Source organism: Sebastes umbrosus, chromosome 16 (assembly GCF_015220745.1).
Source record: "Sebastes umbrosus isolate fSebUmb1 chromosome 16, fSebUmb1.pri, whole genome shotgun sequence".
Lineage (NCBI taxonomy): Eukaryota > Metazoa > Chordata > Actinopteri > Perciformes > Sebastidae > Sebastes > Sebastes umbrosus.
In genome coordinates this window covers 13,478,828-13,503,946 of record NC_051284.1, presented here as the reverse complement: position 1 = coordinate 13,503,946, position 25,119 = coordinate 13,478,828, and the positions used below count along the sequence as shown (strand labels likewise).

The window sequence follows — 25,119 nt, the reverse complement described above, 5'->3', positions numbered from 1 at the left end:
AACTGTCAGCTAGTTGGTTTGTGTACAACACACAGAGCTGGCTGTAAATTAGAAGTCGTGTGTCGGAAACCGCAGTAAAAACCCCAATTGAGAGGCATGTTCCGAATGCACTGTATACATTTTCAAATATGCTCCTAAAACCAGAATAATATCGGCATATCCACGTGTCTTAATCGGAAAATGCTCCATTCGCAATAAGGCATAATTCGGAAAATCCAAACTGAATATGCTGTTTACATGACCCCTATGACCCCTATCAAATTCAGAATACTGTCTTATTCTGAATAATAGTGGAATATTAGTGTGCATGTAAACATAGTCACTGTTTTTCTGGCAGAAACTAAGAGGTGTTCCCACTCATGACAAAGATGGCTTTTGTTGTAAAGATGGGATTTGTGATATGTTGTAAACCACTGTCTATGCACTGGTGCTTTTACTGCTGCACCGAAAAGTACTGTTGTTAAACCTCTCCTTTAAAAAAGCTTAAATCAATTTAGATCAATGTCACATATTTAAAGTTATTAGTTATTTACAGCATATTTTTCCATTTTTCAAAGGAGCATAAAACCATTTTTGGACCTATATGTGGAAACAACGTTTACTGTGGGTGTTCACCATGGCAGCTGTTGACTGATATTTTAGAGCGGGCATTGCTAGGAGTCATCTACTTCATAGCCCTGTGTAGCTAATGAACGCTGACACGAGACAGTCCCCCCCCCTTTTCTTACTAGTTCCAACTCAACTCAAATTGGAACTAATTAGCCTAGCTTGCTATGCCGGGCATAACAACCTGCATTTAGGTGTTGGAAAAAACACAGCTTGCACCACAGTGTGACCCATCTTAGGCACAGAGAGAATATTATGCCCATGCAGTTGTTTTCACCTCTTCCCCATCACATCCCGCTGAGTCACTCAAAGACAAAATCACATTCCTGTGTCTCATCTATCCCCACTAGATGAAGCTAATACTCTTCATCGATCATCCGTATTCCTCACATCTGACCAGACCACCCTCTGAGACTCTCCAGGACCCAGTTGCTGATAGACATCTCTACCAGACAAATCCAGTCCAAGTTCAATGTCCTCCAGAAAGTAATGACAGACACGCTTTAGGTCATGACAGGTTGTGCCATGTTACTCATTTATGACCCCTGCAATTACTCAGAAAATGCTCTCCTACCAATGGACAGGAGACCACAGGCACCATGGACACATTTCAGCCTCCATGCACTGCACGTTTGTCTCCTTTGACATGCATGGAGCAAGACATGGCCCTTTGCCTGTGGACTTGACCTTCACCTCTAAATAGTGAAAGGGGGCAAGAAAAAATCCTGTGTATCTTTGTGCATGCACATGAACATATGCATAGTGACACACTTAGTGTCTAGGCATTTTGGATACACTTAGCTTTCCTTCCATGTTTATTCTACATTTTAATAGGTATAGTTGACACCCCACCCACAGAAATAAATGATTTTCTTGGAACTGTAACATCAATTTGCACAAACATAAGTGAGCCATTACTGCAACTTGAGACGAATGGCACAAAAATTAAATCACATCAATTACAGGCATGTCAGTGTTTGAGCGTTCCTGAATGGGCCAATAAAAAGTGGTCTACTGGCTGGACTATTAATGGGCAGAAATGCCTTTAACCAGTACCAGCCGGTTCGATGGGAACTACAAGTTAGACTTTCCATCAGAGAGGAGAGAAAAAAGAGATGGAAGAAAGAAAGTGTTTCTTTACTGCTGTGACACTTTAAAAGTGGTTGACCTCAGGTGCCCTTAATGGTAGGGAGGCCAAGGGTGTCTGTGGGTGACTGATATGTGTTTTCCTGTCTGGCTACTTTCTAAAGAGCCAGTTAAACTAAAGTGTTACAACCAGCTTCCCAGTAGACACCACACTCATTTCAGGAAAAGAGTTGCGAATACGTGAACATTTTCCAAAGAAATTACATGATATGTTTGATTGAGGGGGTTCTGGAGAGTACCCGCCTCCTTCCACTGGGTCATCACTGAGACAGGAACAACAATGTTGAGCCCGGTTGTCAACACAGCATTATCATCAGACTGATTACACAAGGACACGGATGAATAGAGCAGGAGAGGATAAAACTTTCATCAGAACTGGACAAGCTTCTGTTTTTAAGCTGTCACGAGTGTTTTTTTTGCAAGCAAACACACGGCAAGGGAAGTAAATACATACATTGGTAACCATTGCCGAGTCGGGGGAAGTGTGTAGCTGTGTGAGCTGGTTTTGGAGTTGTTCCCAAACATACATCCTCTGGTATAAACATGTGAAATACAAGCTGGAGGTGGAGAATCTATAGACTCACATAACACTGAGGTTCCTACTGGGGAAAGTTAGGGGCCTTTGGCAGATTTATGGAAAGACTATCGCCTATGTTATATAACACTGACTTACTGAACACTACTGAATGAAATTAACAGAAAGAACCCCATACACATTCATTAGGATAACACTGTTCTGTTCTATAATGACCTTTTTGTTAAAGGGGACCTATTGTGCTTTTCCCCCCTTTCCTTTAGTGTGTTATATAGTTTCTTGTGCATGTAAAAGGTCTCCAAAGTTACAAAGTCTACACCAAAGGGAGTTACTCTCCCCCACAGAAACACTGCTCCTGAACTGTTTGAAACACCTCGCTTGAAGTCCCGCCTTTTCCTTCGTAACGTGGTGATGTCACCAAGTAACACATTTGCATAACGGCTAATTTGGTACGCCCTCAAATAAAGCTAGTTAGAGCGGAGCTGGATCAGAGTCCGAAGAGTTTGGTTCAGTTGACTAATCACAAACAGTGGGCCAGCTGACCAATCAGAGCAGACTGGGCTTCTCGGGAGGGGGGGCAGGAGCTCAAACAGAGCATTTCAGACAGAGGGGGAAAAGAGGTGCTGCAGCACAGCCGGTATGAGAATATATTATTTGAACATTAAAAATGTGAAAACATGTTCTAGTAGAAACCCAAAATACAAGTATGCACCTGAAAATGAGCAAGATAGGTCAGGTGCTTTCAAACACTGCTTCATTTTCAGTGTTGTTCTCCCCCTAATATTTCTCCCTCGCTGCTTCCCTGCTACTCAAAGAGTTGCTGTGAACATCGTGATTGATTCGAGTCGGAACATAATTGCATCGACGAGGAAATGGCTTTGACGTGGCTGCTCATGAACCCAACGCATTATTAGATAATTATCTATTAATCCACGAATGAGCGATTCCACAGATGATAAGAACAGCCTTTGCCCCGGGCACATCGGCTCTCATCACTGAAGTCAGCGAGTCTTTGAAAAGACAAAGTTAGAGTCAGATAGCACGATATGTCTGGTGGTTATTGTCAGCACTGCTCCGTGTGCTCTTACTTTCCCACCTGCTATCCAGACCCAGCGGGCTCATTGTATCAGCCTCAGTCTGACCTGTAGCCACACAAAGCCGTGTTCAGGGAAAGTAAGTGTAAGGGAAACCCCTAGCACTACCCTGTTTAGTTTACTCTTTACAGTGCATTCATTAAAGTCATTTTTCACTTCACTTCTTTGTGGATCTGAATTGCACCAATTGTGATGGTGAGTTCAGTGTGTGGATTGACCTCCAGATGGGACAATGGCTGGTTGGGTGTACCCCTGACCTTTGGTTAAAGATCAAGGTTCCTGATCACTGTCCTGTATCAGTTTCCCACCTGGTGATGAACTTGACAAAGCCAGAACTGTTCAGCGCTCCAGCTATCTGCCCTGCGATGGACCACCACCCCTGTACAGCTCACTGTTGGCTACTGTTCAAACAGGGTGCAAGAGTGGTTCGCCACAAGCGTGGGCTGCTCAGCTTTCAAGGTCACTGACATCAGTCACATAGTTCAGCTTTTATCATCCAGAGGCCCAGGGGCCAGTTCTCCACTGATGTAGGAAGGAATTGTATTCATTCAACATAGATGTTGAGACCAACTCACGAGACAAGCCGTCGATACTTTCTGCTGTAGTACTCCGATGACATCACTGTGAATGCATCGAGGTTAGAAGACAAAAATGTGTTTGTCATATGTCAGATAATGTGGATAATATAGATAACAATTTGCCCCAGAGACTTTCTGAAGTACCTCCTTAATGTTCTATCTATAGTTCTTATCTATAGTTGTGATTCCTGGCTGAATCCCAGTATCTTCATTTTACCCCATCATTTCACACATTGCACCAGCTTGCACTCGTACTATAGCAATGCAAATATTGTGCACGTGACTTACACTTTGCTCAGGTTGTTGTGATTGAGTCGTTAAATGAAGCCCGACGGAAATAAATGTGTTGATTTTCAGGTGATTTACAGCTTTAACTCAGGCGATATAACATGATTGGTTTACATTTGAAATTGTGTCTGTGGATCTCAAAACTGCACTAATGAATACTTTTATATTAAATAATTATTTGACATTTTGGGAAATATGCATGTTCACTTTCTTGCTGAGAATTAGATGTGCAGATCAATACCACTACAGTATGACGCTACAGCCAGCAGCCAGTTAGTTTAGCTTAGCATGAAGTCTAGGGGTAAACCGCAAGCCTGATTCAGTCCAAAGGTAACAATATCCACCTACCAGCACCTCTAAAGCTCACTAATTAACACGTTATATCTTGTTTCTTTAATCCGTACAAAAACAAGATAAAGCTTGCTAGCTGTTTGACCTTGCTTCGTGTCTTTGTGCTAATCTAACTTGGCACAGCTGCAGCAGGAGGACGCATTTTCGGCCTTTTTTTGTCATCTGTACACCATGCATCAAAACTACGGTAACATCCGCAGTTAGATTAAGGCAACAAAGCCACTTAGGTAGGTTTAGGAAAAAATGTCATAATTGGGCTTAAAATAAGTACATAAACTAAGTAAAATTCATACGGAAACAACATAAACAAATGGCCAAAAGAATCAATTATTTCTGTCTTAAGCTGCTTTCACATGACAGGACATTTGCTCTTCACTCACCACGAGGTAGAGCACAGAGACTTTCAGAGGCAACAGGTAGTACATCTCCTCAAAAAGAGCACAGGAAACAGCATTCACTGTTTCTAGGCAACAACAACAGTTGTAGCTGTTATCTCATTGGCTGCACTTTGAAAGGTCAGCGGCAACAAGGTCAAAGTTGAAATAATTTTAACTTTGAGCGCAGCACTCGGTGGTGATTTTGAGTGGTGCGCCACGCCAAGGGTAGTGCTTCCACCTTGTCGGGCGGCACCACTCTCCCCATAGGAAAACAATGGCACAGACAGCACAGAGCGTTTTTACCGCTGAACACGTGTAGACGGCTTTAGTATAGGACTTGAATCAATGACAGAATAACCAGATCAGGACCAGATTCCTTCCTTAATGCCAGGGACATTGTGTTCAGTGTGGGATGACAGCTAGAAACAGAAGTGCACATGCTGAGAAAACGATGACAATGATTAGCCTACTATTCAACTGAGAGGTTTAAGGTCTGGCATTCCTGGACACGTTTTTGGCATAATGCTAATGTCATGGAAGGTAATAATGAGTTGACATTATTGGAAAAAATCTGACTGTTGCGTTGTCGCAGCTGTCTAAACTAAGTACAGCATTGTCACACCAAGAGATGGCAACTGTCTCTGAGCACACGTGTGTAGGTGAATTAGTCCCGACTCACCTCATTATTATGATAAAGGATTTACAAGTTTACATTGCCAATAGTAATTTGAAATCAGATATTACAGTTGCGGTTGCCAGATAACACATCACTCCCATGAATAGATACTGACTTTTATTCAAATTCTGAACCCTTTTCCCTCGTAACCTACTTTAAGAAAGTTGGCTTTTTTCCTTGAACTCACATGCTCTCCCAGAAGGCTGCCTGTGAGGAGTCGGACTTATCAGTAGAAAAACAACAGTTACATCCAACTGGAAGTGTTTTTCCCCGGACGGCTTCCAGCTAAGCGCAGGGGAGGAGCGCAGCATTATTATTATGAACTGCCACTGTTATCACAGTACACGCATTAATACATTGTCTGTATTTCTCAAGAACTTAGTTTTAAGCCCAGTAAAGGATGTTCGTAATTGGAAGGGAGGACGTTAGGAAGATATCAGCAGCTAAGCTGAAAAATATCCAGTCATCACTTCTGTAATTAATTTGGGACATGTGATCTCGATGCTTCCGGATGTCTATTGTGCATGACTGGTTGTAAAAGGGTGATCTCCTGTGTGCACATATTCCTGAGTTTGTTTTTATTTAACCCTATGGTCTAAAATCATATATAAATACATTATGTTTGTGTCTTCCTGCAGAATGAGTCACCAGACCTGACTGAGGAGCAGTTACTTAGTCTGCTGGATGAATGGGAGCTGACAGAGAGTGGGACCCAGGATCTAGAGACGAGTGACACAACACCATGAGGAACTAAGAAAGACTAGATCCATCTGAAGCCCTACTATCAGACCGCCTATCAAGATACATCATTGCTGGGATGTCACTATCAGGCTACTGGGGGGGTTGAAAGAGAAAAAATGACTGGATCTAAACATATTTAGTAACCAGTATATTTCTAACCCTATCACAATTATATAACTAACCTGTCTTATGTAGCCTACATGTTCCACAATGTGTCAGTATTGTAAAAAAAAATTGTAGTTAGGTTATTTGGCAAGCGGTGGAAAGAGTACTGTTACTTTAAAGACATTTTACTCGAGTAAAAGAATTTGTGTAAAAATGTACTTAAGTAAAAGTAAAAAGTAAGTCAGTTACTGCGTTACACTTTATATGATGATGTATGATACTACATACTACATATTTAGCTTACAAAATAGATTGCATTAAATGTTTACACAAGTGGAACAACATCAGCAACAACAAAACCCCTTCAGTTCAAACCAACAGGTGGGCTCTCTACAGTCTGTTCATACAACTGATTATCAATTCTAAATATACAACTAACTTTCTCAGTGTAGCCTCACAAGAAGAAACCAGAAAAGAAACAAAACTCAGACAATTAAACAAAAATGATTGACCATAAATAAAACCAGCTACTGTATGGACACCACGGCGACCAAACTTGTTTTTGAGTTAACAGTAGAATAAAAAAACACCAAAGCAGATATCATGGACACGTAAACAATATAAACTAAAACACACATATTACAGCAAAGGAGTTGCTAGGCAACTAAGTGTTTTTTGACATTCTCATCTGGAGAGTTCAGCATTGTGTTGTTGTACTCACCTGTCTGAACGGCACCCTGCCAGTCTTGTCCTGAGGTCCTCCACAATGTGCTCCAGGTTCAACTCCTCTTCTCCTTCATCCTCAAAGCATAATATCCAACCTGTCCACTCTGCCTCTCTTTCCAAGTAAAACCAGTCCACTCTGCCTCTCTGTCCCAGTATAACCAGTCCACACTGCCTCTCTGTCCCAGTATAACCAATCCACTCAGCCTCTCTGGTCCCGGTATAACCAGTCCACTCTGTCTCTCTGGTCCCAGTATAACCAGTCCACACTGCCTCTCTGTCCCAGTATAACCAGTCCACTCAGCCTCTCTGGTCCTGGTATAACCAGTCCACTCGGCCTCTCTGTCCCAGTAAAACCAGTCCACTCTGCCTGTCTGTCCCAGTATAACCAGTCCACTCAGCCTCTCTGTCCCACTATAACCAGTCCACTCTGTTTCTCTGGTCCCAGTATAACCAGTACACTCAGCCTCTTTGTCCCAGTATAACCAGTCCACACTGTCTCTCTGGTCCCAGTATAACCAGTCCACTCGGCCTCTCTGTCCCACTATAACCAGTCCACTCTGTTTCTCTGGTCCCAGTATAACCAGTACACTCAGCCTCTCTGTCCCAGTATAACCAGTCCACACTGTCTCTCTGGTCCCAGTATAACCAGTCCACTCGGCCTCTCTCTGTGCTCCTCAAATCCAAAACGTCTTGAGCTGAATGAGACTCTACCATTACTTCATGGATTAACAGTCTCAAACAGCAGGACGTCACAAACACCTCACTGCAGGTAGAAGTTCCTCCACGAGCATGTTAGCATTTAGCTTCGAATGCTAGCCGGACCCAGCGTTGCCCTGGTTACCGGACCCTAGTTACCGGTCCCTAGTTACCGGTCACTATCACCTGTTGTCACTTAGCGTGCTAGCCAGGGACAGCGCATTAACTCAGTCATTAATATAGATACCGTTAGACATAGACATGTTTTAACCATGCAGAGGTACAATAATGCTAACCAACCAGATATTTGATACTTAATTGATTGTACTTGAAGTCGCCTCGGCCCGTTAACTCTGCGCTCCGTGAACAGCAAACATTTATGACGTATCATTTCCGGAGCGTCACCTCTCTGACGTAGAGCTGACGTCATCCTGCGGCCGCAGACACACCTGCAGATGTTGATCTTCTTCTTCTTCTTCTTCTTCTTTGATGTTTATTGTTGGTTGGCAAACCAGCTACTGGACTGGAGTGTGGAGCAGTAGATTGGCAGGAAAAATAAATAAATAAAAATAAATAAAAAATAAAAAATAAACAATAACAATAAAATTAAAATGTATAATAATTATTAATAATAACAATAATAATAATAATAATAATATTAATACAAACAATTCAATTCTCTCCATTATTCCTGTTGCCCTTAAGTAATTCATTAGAAGATTGTGTACTTTCTTAGATGTCTTTCCTAGCAGATTCCCCATTGTAATATTTCCATCATCTACTCCTGATAGCAATTCCCTTCTTTCTTTGTCATATTTGTTGCACTCTGTAAGAACATGCTTGACAGTTTCCGGTTTATTACAGTGCGTGCATAGTCCAGTTGGGTGCTTGCCTATTCTATGGAGTGTTTGGTTTAATCCTGTATGTCTGTAGCTGCTGATTTCCATTTTCACAGCTTATCAGGACTTTTCATGTGACTTTTGTTTTAAATCATTTACAGATGTGACTTAAAATGTAGCAAAGTACTATACTTGTGATAAAAAAGTACTTAAGTATAAGTAAAATTACAGATTTTTAAAAAATACTCAAAAAAGTACACAATAAAGTGACTTTGTTACAGTAAGGAGAGTGAATGTAATGTGTTACTTCCACCTTGAAGACTGTTTTTTTTTTTTTTGTTTTATCCTAATTGGTCTCCATGTTTCCAATAAGCAGCTGGATTGCATCCCATTGTTTTTATTTGTGTTTATGGCCCTGCATGAGGAAACAGAGCAGCAGGGCCACCCTTTGTATTAACCTAAGTATCATAAATGAGAACAGAAAATTGCTGCCATTAAATCTAATAAGCGGGTACGGTGGCCGCAGAATGTTCTACTGCTCACATAAACACTGATCTGTGGGGTGAAGTCTGAACACTATATTCTATTAACTTTAAGCCCTCTCATATGAAATATGTCTCTGTTAGTAATGTGGCTGTTAATTAGAACAGAGGGAGGATAGTCAGATCCACTTTAGCATTCCTTTCATTCCTGCCTCTATAGGTGATTAGTCAGGTTAGTAGGATCCTCTGAAACTGAACCCCTGTGTGACCTCTTTCCAGCTTAATTTTCATTCAAACTGACAAATGATGGCCAGCTTTGCGAATGATGCCTTTTGGTTTTGTTTGGGAGATTTGTTGACACAGTTCCTATTAGCTCCTGCTTGCACAGCGTGAGTATCAAGCCTGCACCTGGCTGATCTCGGCCCAGAGGTCCTGCCTCTCCTCTCTCTCTGCACTGGACACCTACAGGCCTGTTCGCCTCACTCTTCACCTCGCCCACACACTCTGACCCCGGCTAAACGGCAGGAATTATCTCACATTCCTCTGGACTGAAAACACGCCAGCCAGGTGAGCCTCCAATGTCAAATCCCAATGAGAAACCTGCAGCACTATCTGTCCAGGGATCTTAACACAGTTGTTCCCAAACTTTTTCACGTCAAGGACCCCTAAACTGACACAATTTTTGCTTTTAGATGTGTTATTACAGAAAGTGTATGAAAACCAAGATCAAAATAGTCATACATTCTGCCATCGTGTTACTTATGGATGGAGTTATAGTGAACATAAATGATTCCCCTTTTTTGCTGGGGACCTCCTGGACCCCACTTTGGGAACCAGTGTCTTGACAGATACCTCAGCACAGGTCCAAAAGAGCACACCCAAACACTACATCAGACTTATTCCGTACATTTATAACCATTTCATAGATACACATGCAGCACATGTAACATGTATTTATCCATTTTACAAACACCATTCATGTAGTTGACATAATATATATCTTGAGTGGGGTTAGATATGGCGCTCATTTGGGGTAATGGAAACACAGTGAGCTCAGTGTGGTAAGAATGAGGTCACTTCTAATGTAAAGAGACCTGCGGCACACTGAGACTGTCTGGGTTTTTCTGGCCCGAACCACACTGGTGCCTTAGATTACAGCTCTTTCAGGCCCTGTGAAACATCTAAATTAGCAGTCTGAATTCGGTGATATACCGGTGCAGGGCAGACCCAGTCATCCACTTTGTTTTATTGAGACATTTTTATGAAAAACTTTGGAATTTCAATGCACATTCTTGCTGGCAAGAGCGCATCGCAGCCATAAGTTTACATCCCCAAAGAGAGTGAATTTATCACTTCAGAATGTAAAATTCCTCATGTCTGAATCCCTCACGTGGAGTTTCATTGTTTGAAGGTGTGAGGTGATGCCTGTGTGATGTGAAAGCAGATCTGTATGGATGAGCTGTGTAAGTGGGTTATACTTCATTTTGAGTTTGACTCCCAAGGATACTCCCTTTCTCCAAGGCTTCACCAGACTAATGGATTCCAGTCGCTTGACTCAGCATGGCTCGGCTCCTTTTGCTTTTCTAGGGAGAAGACCTCGATCAGAGTAGATGTGAAGTCCAAAAATCATTGAGAAAAGAAGTCTTGAGACTATTTAACTGTTTGTTTGCCCCAAAAAGACACCAACCGACCATTATGCTTTTTTTAAAAGTGTTTATTGTTCACTTGACATTACAAAATACCAGGTAGGAGTATAAACAGCACTTTGGGTAGAAACTATAGTACAAAGTTTATAGAAAAGCTTCACTAATAATTAAAAAAAAAGACACATACAAAACCAAAATAACAAAGACATCCTTGTGTCAGTGTGCAAATAAGTTTATACAGACAGAAACGCTTCCATACGAGGCTACGCTTCTAGATAAATTATTTAAATAGCATATATCTACACAACTGAAATAACCTTGACATAAAACAAACATAATAATTTATCAAAACAAAATGCACAGGAAATACATATATAAAGCACAACATAAGACAACATTACTTTAATCCTTTACGTTCCTGTTTGGGCTTCTACAAAAATATCTTATATACAGCATATAAATGATACTGGAGTCTTGCTAAAAAAAAAAAGAAAAAAGAAGCCAACCAATCTATACTCTGTTGCGAAGACAAGTGATTCTTGTGTATTGCTGGCCTCAATACAAAAAGAACTAATGAGGTAATATTTGTACATGAAGGGTTTCCTTTGATTCTCCCTTGTCAGAAATAATGTAGGCCGACACACAAGCTCAGGCACACCAGTCATGCACACTGTGCAGAAGCAGAATACTTAGAGATACTGTAAGTGATGCCTATCTTTGAAATGTTTACTGTTACGGTCAAATGGAATGATTTATCTCTTGGAATAGGTTGCGGAAAACATTTTAAGACGCAGAGAATTAAAGCCTCTATGATGAATATGTAAAGACAAGCAGCCATACTTACAATGGTTTTACTCATGACAGGAAATAGACTGGCCCTAGCTGTTTACGTCCCGTGACACATTCAGTAAAGATTAGAGGAATTGACATAATGCTTGCTAATGATTACTGTACCAAAGCAGTGTTCAGTGCACCTGCTACGGGGCCCTGTGCTGTCCTGAATTTTTGTGCTCTCCTCGTTTCTTCTAGTGCTCTTTCCTGAGAAGATTAATGTTTTGGGCCAGCCCTAAGCCTAAAGGCTAAACACAAGACCTTGTATGTACAGGTCTGCGTGGGGTGTGCGGTGAGGGGGGTTGTTAAAAGAAATCAAAATAAGAAAAATTGATGGTTGTCTTCATAACTAAGCTTGTTGTGTGGCACACATGCACAAACACGCAAACAACATTCACTCTCTTTGATAGTAACAGTCAGTCCATACTGTCCATGGTCCCTCAACAGTTCCTTCAAAGGGGTATATTCACCCCGGCCTAAGAAAGTTCTCCTACTGCTTTCTTCATACTGAAACAAGCATCTTTGAGTCCACAGCAGATGTCTATAAATGCTCAAAAATAATGTTTAAAAAAAATTGAAAACACTCTTCCCTTTGGTCCCTCATCCTCAGAGGAATACCGCCAACCGCCAAAAGTTCAGGTGTGCAAAGCGATAAAATGCGGGACCCCACCCCCCCTTCAATTCAATGCAGAACAAAGCGAGAGGGCCAGTTTCTTCTGAGCAGAGTTGCGCTCACAATTTGAGTTTGGTGCAGAATCGTCATTGAACTTTCATTTGGCTTAAAGTCCTGAGGTCAGTTTTTACCTCACTTGCTCGTCATTCCTCCGATGTGCAGTTCTCACAAGAAAAACAGTTAAATAGATATCGATCCAGGTCTTGTATTATATTATATTCATACTGATGGACGTTCTTCTGGCATTGGTCCAATTATGTATCTGAAAGAAATAAAAGAAAGAAAACACGTTACAAATAAATTCTAATGTGACGAAACCATTCTTTCTGAAATATCAAGCCATCGCTTCTGTCCTTACCTCTGCATTCGTATTTGAGATCTGAGAAGTAAACCATCTCCTGAGAGAAGACGTACAAGCCCAGTCGCCCACCAGCGTACGTCTTGTCGTAGATGTTTCCAGAATCAGCCATGATTCTCTTGCCTTCATACATGACCACTCTGAAAGAGAAAACGCAATCACATGAGCTCATTGCCATATTTAATATGAATTACACAGATTTGTAATTGAATGAAAGGAAGTGTTTCTGTGGTTTTGAACTCACCTAATAAGTCCAGACTTGGGTCTGTGGGTCAGGTGCCATCTGTAGGCGGTGAAGTCCTTCCAGCCAATGTTCTTGGGGTCGTGCCACAGGGTGCGCACCTGAAAAAGATGATGGTTAAAATGAGAAAAAGCTTCAAACATTGTTTGGAATGATGTCTCGGACCCTGAGTCAGTGAATCCGCTCTCACCTGTCCTGCGGTGTCTCCGGTGTGCCACAGGGCGTTCCTCAGATGCTCGCCAGGTCCGGTGGTGGAGTTGACCACTTTGATCGACAGGCCAGAGTAGCCTTGAGCTCTTGTGGGCGTGTGGGACCAGTAGGTCTGCGTGATCTGTTTCCACATCACCGTGTAGAAACGCGAGCTGGACTGGTAGCCGAACACGAACCCGGCGTAGTCATCATCTCTGTCCGTGTTGATGAAGAAGGTTCCGCTGAAATCCACCGCGCTGAACTCGTCGTAACCTGAATCAAGATAAGAGATGGTTTAGAAACGGTTCGCTACCACTTTATGTCCACGCAGCGAGATGTCTGTCTGTGTGTTACGTACCAACAGCAATGCCGGGATCGCAGTTGACGGTCTGCACCAGCTCCTTGCCCTGATGGCGGACCACCCAGTTGGGGTCGATCTGGGAGGTGCCCTTGGGGTCCAGAGGAACCATCTGGAACCTGCGGAAGTCTGTTTCGCTGATGTCGAAGTTCTCCGGGCACACGTCATAGATGTCCAGAACATTGTCTTGGTCAAAATCGTCTTTGCATATATCACCACGGCCATCACCTGAGAGGAAAACATGGACATGGAAATCACAAAGATTAGACAAGGAGCTACAAAACTGGTACCAATGTTTCAAAAGACCACATATGTATGACACAACACTGAGAGACTGACTCACCATCAGTGTCCAGCTGATCAGGGTTAAATGCCAGCCTGCAGTTGTCTTTCTCGTCAGGAATGCCGTCGTTGTCATCGTCATGGTCGCAGGCGTCACCCTTGCCGTCCTTGTCGTGGTCGGCCTGGTTGGCGTTGGCTATGTAGGGGCAGTTGTCCAAGTTGTTCTGGTGGCCGTCCTCGTCAATGTCCTGGTTGTTGTCGCACTTGTCTCCTACGCGATCTGAGTCAGAGTCGAACTGTAGGGGAACAGAATTCCTTTATGATGAGATGTTCCCACTCGCACTATAAGACTCTTGTCCTCACTTCAAATAACTCCCATTTTTTCCCACCCGCCTCGATATGAGAGGTGCTACTGATTTAAATGTAGCCCCTTGTTTTCAGGTATGCAAGCAATGTCCTTTCAGACAAGTGTCCAGTGTCTTTGCGCCTCAGCAAAATTGCATTGCACTCATTTTTCCTCAAAGCTGTCACATTCATCTGTTTCATTAAAGCAGCAACTTCTACACAGTTACATGACATATTGATCTATCATACCCAGGATGGCTTGAGACGGAAAGATGTGACGTTACCTGATCAGGGTTGTGCTCCAGGGGGCAGTTGTCACAATGATCTCCCACCCCGTCCCTGTCGGTGTCTCTCTGGTCCACGTTGTAAACATACGGGCAGTTGTCGTTCTCGTTCAGGATGCCTGTAGAGTCGAAAACATACATATCTTAGCCTTTTGTGCAAATGCTTTTTACGGCTAAGGAAAGGCGTGAAAGATAACCACTCACCATCGCCATCAATGTCAACAGCGCAGGCATCACCCTCTCCGTTGTTGTCAGTGTCGGTTTGGTCAGTGTTGGCCTCGAACACACAGTTGTCACAGCTGTCGCCAACATCATCTCTGTCTGCGTCATACTGGGCAGGGTTGTACACTTTTGGGCAGTTGTCCTACATTCATAGAAAAATATCAAAAGTACAGTTACTAAAATGGGTCATTACTCAAAGAAATGATATTTATAGGAACAAAACTCTGCTTTTCATGGCTTGTTTTTTCGCTGGAATGTGATATTCCACTGCAAAGCAAGCTGGTAATTTTTCACCACAGCATTTTTCTTGCCCAACTTTCCAAATCCACACTAAGAATTATGGGCAACAAGCCACCTCGTCCTCAATCCAGGCTTTATCCTATGCTACATGTTTTCCACTCTCTGGTGAAAGCACAAAAACATAGAGACTTTACATTCCTGCTGCCCAAAGGAAGGAGAGCTGCTGCTGATTGCTATGTCTGGTCTCTGAGGAGAGCACACTTTGGGGCTGAAATAAACTGCCGTGATGACTCACCCTATCATCGGGGATCCCATCATTGTCATCATCATGGTCACATTCATCACCCAGGCCATCTTTGTCGTGATCTTCCTGGCCAGAGTTGGGAAGGTTGGGGCAGTTATCCTGTAAAGAAACAAAGGAGCGGTTAAGGATGCAATCATCACAATAATAGAGTGTAGATGGGTAAAAATAGCCTTTTCTACTGTATTTCTGTCCATTTGCGGTCTGGCTACCTTTTTGCAGTGGTAGGTGGCGTTCTCCACACAACGCAGGTCAGTGTTGGGCCATCCGTCCAGGTCGCTGTCCTCTCCGCAAATACGACCGTTCCCGGCGTACCCTGGCCTGCACTCGCAGCGGAACATGGACTCGGAGTAAACGCCCAAGTAGATGCAGTTTGCATTCTTATGGCAGTCGTGGCTACCATCTTGGCAAGGGTTGCGGGGTTTGCAAACCTAAAGAAGATTACAGAGAATTAAAAAAATGCAAAGAGCTAACATTCTAGCCACACGCACAGTGAGCAAGTAATAACTCAAACCTGTTTTTTAGCAGTTGCCTGCTCCAGTCCTCTTCCAAAAGGCTGAGGACCGGAGAAACGACTGGGGCAGGGCAGGCAGTTGTAGCCGGGCGCGGTGTTCTCACAGCGGTGGACTCCGTTATGTGTGTGGCAAGCATCGGGGACCAGTTTACACTCGTCGACGTCTTTGCAGGCGACGCCGTTCCCAGAGTAGCCGAGTGGACACTTGCCGCACCTGAAAGAGCCGTCGGGGAAGCTGTTGCACTTTGCGCCGGGGAAGCATGGGCTGGAGAGACAACCATCTGTAGAGAAAAATAATTGATGCTTTAATCTGTTGTGAATAATGACTTATTTCTTTAATATTTGCTTTATCTTAAATGCTTACCAATAGGGCAGGTCTGTTTGTTGCACCTTTGAGACACAGAAGCATCACCAACGCAGTCCTTTCCTCCATATTTGGGGATGGGGTCAGAGCAGAGACGTTTGCGGGTCTGGACTCCTCCATCACAGGTAACACTGCAGGTGTCCCACGGTGACCAAGGTCCCCAACCTCCATTGACTAAAAAGTATCATAAAACCGTCAGTATGTTTCCTTGTATTCAGACACTCTAACATACTTTGCTACTGAAATTCAACTCACTAGGACAGGGTGACATTTGGCAGATTTCCGTTTGACGTCCATCTCCCTGGCAGTCTCTGCCACCCATCTGGGGTGTGGGGGAGTTGCAGAGGCGTATCCGGGTGATGTCCCCCTCACCACAGGTCACAGAGCACGAAGACCAGGGAGACCAGTGGCTCCAACCGCCATCCTGTCTGACTGTGAGCAACGCATACGCACAATTAATTCACCACACTCTCAATCGGAGAATATTTATTATCACAATGGCTGCGTTAAGAGCGCTGAGTGACTTACAGCGTTTGTCACATTCCTGGGGGTAGCAGTCACGGGTCTGGACAGAAGTGCCCTCACAGTTGCTGTTGATGCGGTCGCAGGAGCGTCCGCGCTGCTGGATGCCCCGGCCGCAAGTCACCGAACAATGGGTCCAGTCAGACCAGGGGGACCAACCATCCTCTGTATAGTTGATCGCTGTAGAGGCCAAGACATAAAGTTAGCTCGGGGGAAAAGATATCAAGAAGGAGATAAAGAAAATCTGCTAAAAAAGAAGCTTACCTGGTCCACATCGAGGGCAGCACTCTCCGTCGGGAACGGTGGCGTTAGCGCATGGGATCAGAGGGCAGGAGATTTTGCGACACAGGGTAGCAGAGTTCTGGATAGAGGAACAGTTTAATTAATACAAGAATAATGAGCTGACTGGTTGACTGGCTACAGAAAAAAAACAGGCTTTGCTGGTGCTGTTCCAAGCCTAATTGCTACATTTCAAAACGGAATGATCTTTACAACGAACATGACACTCCTGCTGTGTTGGTAGAAAACATAATCCTCACTGACACTGTCCCACTAACACCTACCTAATTACACAACACATGAACAACCTTCACTAGGTGTTACTGGTGGGGAAAAAATACCCCATGCTGCTTTGTTGTGAGTGGAGAAGAGGTGCTGATGGCTTTCAGACAGAAGCGGTGCCATTATACAGGGAAGGTGCTAACATAAACACTATTATCACTTCATTACAGCGGGGATACAGGAAACCTTTCCTCAGCTGATTCCTGGCTTGTTTAAAGGTTGCATTCCAGCAGGTGTGATGACACTTACCTGGCAGGTGCACTCAGTGCAGCCGTCCACGGTCCATTCATCTTTGTTGTTGTGCGTAATGCCGTTGTGGATGCAGCTTCCACTGTAGATGTTGGTTTGATTTCTCAGCAGTGCGTTGTCCACAGTCTGGAGGAAAAAGAGAGAGAAAGAGAAAGTTGCTGAGGATGGAGGACGGAAAACTTTCCCTTTGCCAAAGTTCCAATACAAATGAATCATTGACCGACACCGTGATTAAGACATTGCTTGACTCTAGTGGAGCAGTGCAAACGCAACCGACAGCCAAACATATTTGTGTATTCACATGGGTCTCATTAAGGACTTGGCCGAGGGGCTGCCATTACGGCGACAAGTGGCTACGCACTGGGAATGCGTTAGTGGAGGTGAAGACGGAGACGAGAGGAAAAGAGCAGAGTGATGACGAAGAGTAGACCCAGATGGCCCTCGGAGCTTACCACTTTGCGGAGCTCTTGCGACAGCTGTTTGACGACCACGCCGAGTCCCTTGAGCTCCTTAAACATGCTGGCGATGTCCTCGCAAGAGAAGCCGCAGACGGTCTGCAGATCTGAAGACAGGAGAGAAGAGTCCAATAAATTACTTTAGCTCTTAAATCTTACAACTGATCAGTAGAGCAGAGACACACTTTGGGGAGGGGAGGTCTCACCTTTGACTTTGTGGCCGGTGTAATCAGTCCTAATGGCGGGGCTGGAGTTGTTGACTGGGTTGTCCAGGGTCATGACATCAGTTAAGGTAGCTGCAGGGGGGAAAGAGGAGAAGACAAAATTAATTTCTCTTGACTTGAGCACAATGTGGTGTTCCAGCTGAGTAAGATTCACACAGTTAAGGGCAACTAATATATTTGATTTATTTTTCAAGCTTTACCTCCACTCTGGCATCCCTTATTTCTCAGTACAGCATCAAGAGTGGTCCCAAAGACAAAACGCACATTTTGAAGCACTCCCTGAGGGAAAAATAAATTCCAGTTAAGAGACACTTTATTTTCTTACATCAGATATTCTGTGAGCACAACATATTATTTTCATCATTAGACAATAATCTGCTGAGCTAAATCACAGTTGAACTTACCATGAATTTGTCCCTCACAGCTCCCTTTCCAATCCTGAGCCTGGCAATGTGTGCCACCTCCTGGGTCAGCACTTTGGAGATCGGCAAATCCATCTCTGACACATTGATCTCCTCGCAGCCGACAAAAAGCTGCACGCGGTCGTCCTGAACGAACAGCGTGATGTTCTTCCAGTGCCCACTGGCCAGATCAGCATCCTCGATGGACACCAAATGCTGCTGGTTCATGGTGGAGTAGACCACATCCAGGGTGTTCGCCTTGCCGTTGGAGATGATCTCAAAAACGGGCCCGGATCCGTCGTTCTTCTCGATGGTCAAGATGCTGCCCCTGCTTTTCTTGAACTGCTTCAGGTTGACAAGGAGGAGGAAGCCCCTCTCGGCCTGGATGGAGTCGAGGAGGTCCCTGAGGGAGCTGTCGGGGACTGGGGGGATCAGGTCTGCGTCGAGGACCTTGTAGGCAGGGCTGTAGGGATCTGCACCTTTGACCAAACTCACTCCGTTGCGCCTCTTGTTTACCCGGGCCAGATCAAATAAGTCATACACACTGTTATCATCCCGGCTCTCTGCGGTCAAAGAAAAGAAAAGGCATTGTTCAGTTTTCTCTCTCATAATGACAGTGTTCATGAAAATGCATAAAAAACACAAACAAAGTAATTATATATTTACTGAAGGACTTTACAACAACAAAATATTATAGGAATATAACTATTATTATAGGATATTATTAAAATATCATAGTGAGTATCACCTGTAGGAATGATTACTTTAAATATGGAAATACTTTTACAGGTAAAAAAATATATACATATATTAAAAAAAAGGTTTTCCAGTCTCACCTGCCAATCTTGCGCCTTCACAGCTCCAAAGCATCAACAGCAAAAAGATGCCACACAGCATCATGTTGAAACCTCAAAGTGGTCCCTATTGCAACCAGAATAACAAACACAACGTCACGGGACACATCGAGGCTACAATTTGTCATAAATAAATAATGATGGTAATAAAAATAGTTTACAAACCTTTAAAGTGAGAATTCCTGCTGAAAATAGATAAGAAGAAAGTCCTTTTGTTTATCCTGTTTCTCTTCCTTTAGCTCCTGTAGAAGCTCTTTGGGTAGATATAGTTGCAAAGTCTCTCTGAGCTTCTGTCCGGGGTTTATTCCGGTGCTTAGACTTATTCTACTGAACTTATCCTGCTGATACAAGTGCTATTTAAACAGTTTGAGGACATTCCTGAGGTCCCTGCTGGACCAATGGGAAGGCAGCAGCAGCAGAGAGGGACGGACTTGTTTTCTTACCTCACAGCCAGTCAGAGGAACATCCGAGAGACGTACACACTGAGGGGAAAATGCATTCCTGAACTGGATTTCCATCACCGGACAAGTATTTCATACACACTCCAGAGCCAAGACTGGGCCGGTTTCCGGTCAAATTAAACTTTAATGATTCGTCTAATAGTCTTAATTTTATTAAGCTGTCATTTTATAAATAATAAATAAATAAGAAGAATATGATCAAAAGTGAGTTGGCCAATTATTTCAGCTGACTGGAAATACAAAACCAGTAATGAGTGAATTTAAAAGTCATATAAAACATTAAATCAAATTCCACAGTCATGTATTAATTCCAGCTCCTATTTATGACATACAGCAGAAAGCTATTTATTCAGCTACTGGTTCATGGTGTGCTTTTCATTGTGCTATTCCCAGTCTGGCCACCAGGGGACTCATTGAGTAATGAATGAACTGGTCTTAGAATGAGAGCTGAACTGGGAGGATACTGGTCTCTGGCTGTCTTTAAACCTATAAAGTATAAAAATAGTTCAAGGAATGTATGACATATGCCTGTCTACACCAAGCTTGTTTTTAAGAGTGAAAAGTATTTATTGAGTAAAAAATACTAAATATATACCATACATTTGTAATCTCAGTATTATAAGCACTAAAATTACAGAGGTAGACTTGAATAAGTGTGAGACAATCCAAATAATGAGTGGAAAAGAGAGAATCTAAAAATATAAGTATTGTGGAAAATAGGGGGGGATTATTTTATTGCATATCTCAATCTTCAAGGCCGGCTCTAGCCCCTTTTGGTCCCCTAGGAGAAAGACGGATGTGGAGCCCCCCCCCACCGGCGCCTTTGGGTTCAAGGGTTCAACTCCCCCAGAACCCTAGCCCCGTAAACTGCAACACAAATCAGACATCACAATAGTTTTAAGACAAAAATTAAGATTTTTATTTTCATAAATAACTGTATTTATTTTAATATAAATAAACAATTGGACCCTGATATTGTTGGCTTAAAAGTGTTAAGTCAGTTTCACGACAATTTAAACTTTTATTAACAAATAATTGCAGACGAGTAGATGAAAAAATGTGAGAAATAGAGTTAAAGGGGTGAAAAGTGTATTTCTTTCTTTCTTTATTTATGTGTTACCTCGATGCAGAAAATGAGGAAGTGCGCCCACGAGCCTATATGGCCTATGACTTAAGCCGGCCCTGGTTAGATTAAGAAAAAAGCCAAAGAAACAGTTAATACATGAACGAAGTGCCTTTCTGAAAAATGATTTGCTTTTATTTAAAACCAAGGGGTTGGGCCCCCTCTAAAGGGCCATGGGACAAATATGAGGGTCGTGAGATGATTAATGGGGTAGGAAAGACGAAAAAAAAGTTCTGCTGCACAACTGTATTTGCGAAAAATTGGATAACTCTACTTCTTTGAGCCCTGAACATTTAATTATATGGGACCTTCTGAGAAGTTTAGATGGAAACATTGTTTTGGTGTAACTGGAGCCTGAAAAGGGGCACCAACTACAAGGGCTGTTAGGGGCTTAAAAGATTTGGAACCTCTAGTTTTACCTTTAACAATGTGTTGTATTTTATAAGCTTATTATCGTATGTTTTATTTATTTATTTTGATCTTAATCCGTAATGTAACTATCAATGTACTGGTGTAAAGTGTACAATATTTGTCCCTGAGCTGTAGTTTAGAAGTATAAACTGGTAGAAAATGGAAATACTCAAGTATTGTAAAATACAAGTACCTCGAAACACTACTTGAGTAAGTAAGAGATAATGAACAGCTAGCCGGTCACTGTTGTGAAATAATCCCAGACACCCTGCATCGCCCTGAAGGGGTTTATTTCACAACAGTGACACACTAGCTGTACATTATCCCGCTTATTACAAGGCTCCTTACGTAAGAAATCAATAATTTGACACAAAAACGGTCCTCCAGAGTCCGACATCAGAAATAAGTCCATAGCAACGGTCTGCAATAAAGAAATAACAGACCGTAGAATCGAGTATTCAACAAAGCCGTGTAATAAATGTACTTACTTTCCACCACTATCCATACCATTTGATCATTAAAGCTAGGGTTGGTAATCTTAAGAAACTAGCAAGAGTTGCTAATAGCAAGAGGCTTGTGGAAGACTCCGGTGATGAGCAATGAGTTCATGGGCAGAATGTGCACAGGTAGACAGGTAGGTAGATATTACAGTCCTGCCACAGATACCGGATTTTTTTTTTTTTTTTTGTCAGAGCATTTGATTTTTTGATTGCTGTCGGGATGTAACAAGAATTTTAACAAATATAACAAAAATGTTTTTGAAGAAGATTATCAACTCTAGCTTTAAGAGTGCATTTAATAGCTTTTTTGAAATTCTTATTAACTCAGATATTCGCTCAGATTCCTTCCACATCATGACATCAGCAAGCAGATGAAGGATAAGGTTTATGGCTGAGCGTTTAGCCTATGACCTCTTTCTCACTCTCTTCTTTCCCAGACCAATCCTCATGACAGATTTGTGTCACGTCACCCTTGACCTTGTTTTTTCGAATTCTTTGAATCACGCCAGCATGCAGACTTGTGGATACAGATGAAAGTTGAAGACAGAGAGTGTGCGACAGACAGAGATGAACGCCTTCTGGGAAAACGGAAGCACAGAGGTGCCTACTGTCTAAAAATAGGTTAGATATATGGACCTCTGATTGTGACGAGACCCAACATCTGGATACCTGTCATCCAGCCAGGGTATACATATCACAGGAATTTCTTTTATGACCTCTGTGACTTATAGGATTTACAGCATGTAGTATTCACGTTGGTGATCCATAAACCTTACAGGAAGTGATACGGTAGTAATGATGCTTCACTGGTCAAATGGAAAATGGCTTTATTGTTGTGAAATGGGGCGAAAGTGGGATAAGAGTCTCTGGGCGTGACCGGGAGTTCACAGCGTGGGAGGGGAAACTGACAAGACTGTGTTGGAGGTGAACAGACTTGCCAAGCTCCGATGAGAACCCAATAAAGTGAGCCAAAAGTACAGCGGAGACAGATAGCAAGTGTTTACTCTGTGTGTATCCCTTAGCGTTAGTTTCCAACTGGGGGCGCTTACATGCACTTGTCAGTGAGTGGGAGAGTTCATTTGTGTTTAATCGTAGAATTTCTCTGCTATCCTCAAGATAAAACACCTTATACTAACAGGAAATATTGACCTAATGCAGTTTAGTCTGTTTCTGTACCTCACTGGATACGTTATGTCCCAGAATGTGATATATTCATACAAATACATTTCTGTATGTCCCAATACACAAAAGCTTTTATAAGTAATGTTTTAAACACCCAGGATCAGGAAGTCTGTTCAGAGATGTTCTAGTTTGAAGCAGTGACAAAACCACTTGAAACAAGCCACTGTGGTAGTTTATAATGGTTAGCATGAGTGGCAATAGCTACCATGGCCGCGCAAACAAACAAAACAGCAATACCTGCATAAAGAAAAGAGTTATGTACATATAAATTTCATAGACTGTGCTCAATGGAATACTTCGTCATGTTGGGAAATACACGCTTTCGCTTTCTTGCTCAGAGTTAGATGAGAAGAGTGATACTGTACCACTCTAATATCTGTACGGTACATGTATATTAAACTACAGCCAGCAGCCGGTTAGCTTAGTACAAGGACAAGGTAGGTTGACTCTAAATGGGATCATAATTTACTCAATGAACATCATGCTGTATTGAAGAAGACTTGAAACTAGTGATTGAGACCATAAACTCATGTTTACAATGTTTACTGAGGTAATAAATCAAGTGAGAAGTAGGCTCATTTTCTCATAGACTTCTATACAATCTGACTTCTTTGTGCAACCAGAGGAGTCGCCCCCTGCTGGCTGTTAGATATAATGCAAGTTTGGGGTATTTCCGCATTGGCTTCACCTCTCAGACCCGGAGGTTGCCGCCCGGTCCAAAGGTAACAAAATCTGCCCACCAGCACCTCCAAAGCTGACTATCTAATACATTATATTTGTTGTTTCCCTGTTTCCAGTCTTTGTACTATGCTAAGCTATCGACTTAACTCTATATTTACGGCACAGACATGAAAGGGGTATAAATTTTCTCTTGTAACTCTCGACAAGAAAGCATATAAGCGCATTTTCCACCAAGATGTCAAACTATTCCTTGAAGCACCAGATATTCAGACGATCTTGAACATGCTCAGGCCGAGTGTTTGCACAAACAGATTTGAGAGACTCGAGACCTGAGATCTCATATAAAACAGGGCACCCCAGGGCACACTCAGAAATAATGCTCCAGCACTGTTATTATAATGTGTACTGCTATAATGTAATGAGTAGTCAAGTAGGCTTGAAACTGGCAACAGGTTCAGTGTCAAAACAGTCAAAACAAATCCAAAGGACTGACGCAGACGGTCGGGATATCAATGAAGGAAAAACTCTATGGCAACGCAGACTATCATACAAACAACCGTTTGTATGATAGTGTAGCTCTCCCCTATATATAAGGTGAGAGCTACACCTTATATACATTAGTGAAGTGATGGCTAATGGGATGGCATGCATCTGAGCAGGCAGGTGAAAAGATCGGTTAACGTTAAAAGTTATTACTGCACTGTATTTAACATTGCTAGTTTATATTGCCTTCGGCTTAAAGGGATAGTTTGGGTGTTTTGAAGTGGGGTTGTATGAGGATAGTGTATTACCCACAGTAGACGACAGTCGGCACGCCCCCAGTCTGGAGAAGCAGACAGGAGCTACCGCATGGGAGCAAAGCAATGTACTGCTGTGGAAGGGGCTGGGAGCAAAATGTATTTTAAGCACCTAAAAAAAAAGGCCCACCGAAAAAAAGGTTGCTTTTTTTGTATAATTATGGAGCGCATTACAGTTGTGATGTGCATTATCATAGTGAGAAGTGCAAATCCCATTTTGAAAAGTCATTATGCTTAATGATTTCTAAATGATAGATTCTAAATGATAAATATGTGCCATTTTATGGTGTATTAAAACTTTATTCATTCATTCTGAGCAAATCAAGCCAATGTGTTTTTTTCCATCTTTAAAGATGCAACAGTTGTGTGTTTATGACAGCATGGTAACAGCATGCTGAACTGGAACAACATCTGAGGATGGGCAGTTTACAGGGATGATATGACGCAGAAAGTCTGCGTTATCGTACAGACAGGTTAAGACTTTCTCCTGAAATTTACCATCTTTTGCAATGACTAATTCATCAAACATTTGAAGTCCGTGCAACCGTTTACCTGGATTGGCTCCGTTATCAATCCCCCCGCAGCTATAGTTTTTAACAGCAGGATAACA

At 42.6% G+C, this 25,119-nt stretch overlaps 3 protein-coding genes across 11 annotated transcripts in view; 1 reads left to right on the top strand and 2 right to left on the bottom strand.

The window, feature by feature from the left end:
- The window catches only part of fsip1 (fibrous sheath interacting protein 1), a 33,171-nt gene extending 26,133 nt beyond the window's left edge, over positions 1-7,038 (top strand). For 3 of the 9 annotated variants that reach the window (XM_037796581.1, XM_037796578.1, XM_037796577.1), the window contains one exon: positions 6,290-7,038. In XM_037796581.1, the coding sequence (XP_037652509.1) occupies positions 6,290-6,397 (108 nt within the window). In that variant the 3' untranslated portion in view covers positions 6,398-7,038. Of the gene's footprint in view, positions 1-956; positions 1,093-6,286 lie in introns of those variants that run through there. The other 6 variants (XM_037796580.1, XM_037796576.1, XM_037796575.1 and 3 more) reach the window with 4 other exon arrangements.
- LOC119504473 (sushi domain-containing protein 6-like) overlaps positions 1-7,451 on the bottom strand; it is a 41,968-nt gene extending 34,517 nt beyond the window's left edge. Inside the window, exon 1 of the mRNA XM_037796563.1 lies at positions 7,219-7,451. The gene's annotated coding sequence lies outside the window, so the exon portion shown is untranslated. The remainder of the gene's footprint in view (positions 1-7,218) is intronic.
- Positions 7,452-10,938: 3,487 nt separating this feature from the next.
- On the bottom strand, positions 10,939-19,689 carry LOC119504472 (thrombospondin-1-like). The gene is made up of 22 exons (XM_037796561.1): positions 19,520-19,689; positions 19,337-19,421; positions 18,504-19,063; positions 18,300-18,378; positions 18,082-18,171; positions 17,873-17,982; positions 17,421-17,546; positions 16,875-16,971; positions 16,617-16,790; positions 16,344-16,520; positions 16,089-16,262; positions 15,725-16,005; positions 15,423-15,641; positions 15,205-15,312; positions 14,652-14,811; positions 14,448-14,566; positions 13,880-14,114; positions 13,537-13,764; positions 13,180-13,451; positions 12,993-13,090; positions 12,749-12,888; positions 10,939-12,652 (listed from the first exon to the last, which is right to left on the bottom strand). Exons 2-22 carry the CDS (start codon positions 19,398-19,400, stop codon positions 12,645-12,647), a joined length of 3,519 nt encoding a protein of 1,172 aa, XP_037652489.1. The 5' UTR covers positions 19,401-19,421; positions 19,520-19,689; the 3' UTR covers positions 10,939-12,644.
- Positions 19,690-25,119: the final 5,430 nt, after the last annotated feature.

What these genes read in the sequence shown, in the direction of transcription:
- LOC119504472 (XM_037796561.1), bottom strand. Translation starts at nt 19,400, where the DNA reads ATGATGCTGTGTGGCATCTTTTTGCTGTTGATGCTTTGGAGCTGTGAA. An exon ending in TGATCAGCTGGACACTGATG is followed by an intron (nt 13,765 to 13,879) that starts GTGAGTCAGTCT and finishes TTTTCCTCTCAG; the next exon opens with GTGATGGCCGTGGTGATATA. An exon ending in CCCAAGTCTGGACTTATTAG is followed by an intron (nt 12,889 to 12,992) that starts GTGAGTTCAAAA and finishes TTTCTCTTTCAG; the next exon opens with AGTGGTCATGTATGAAGGCA.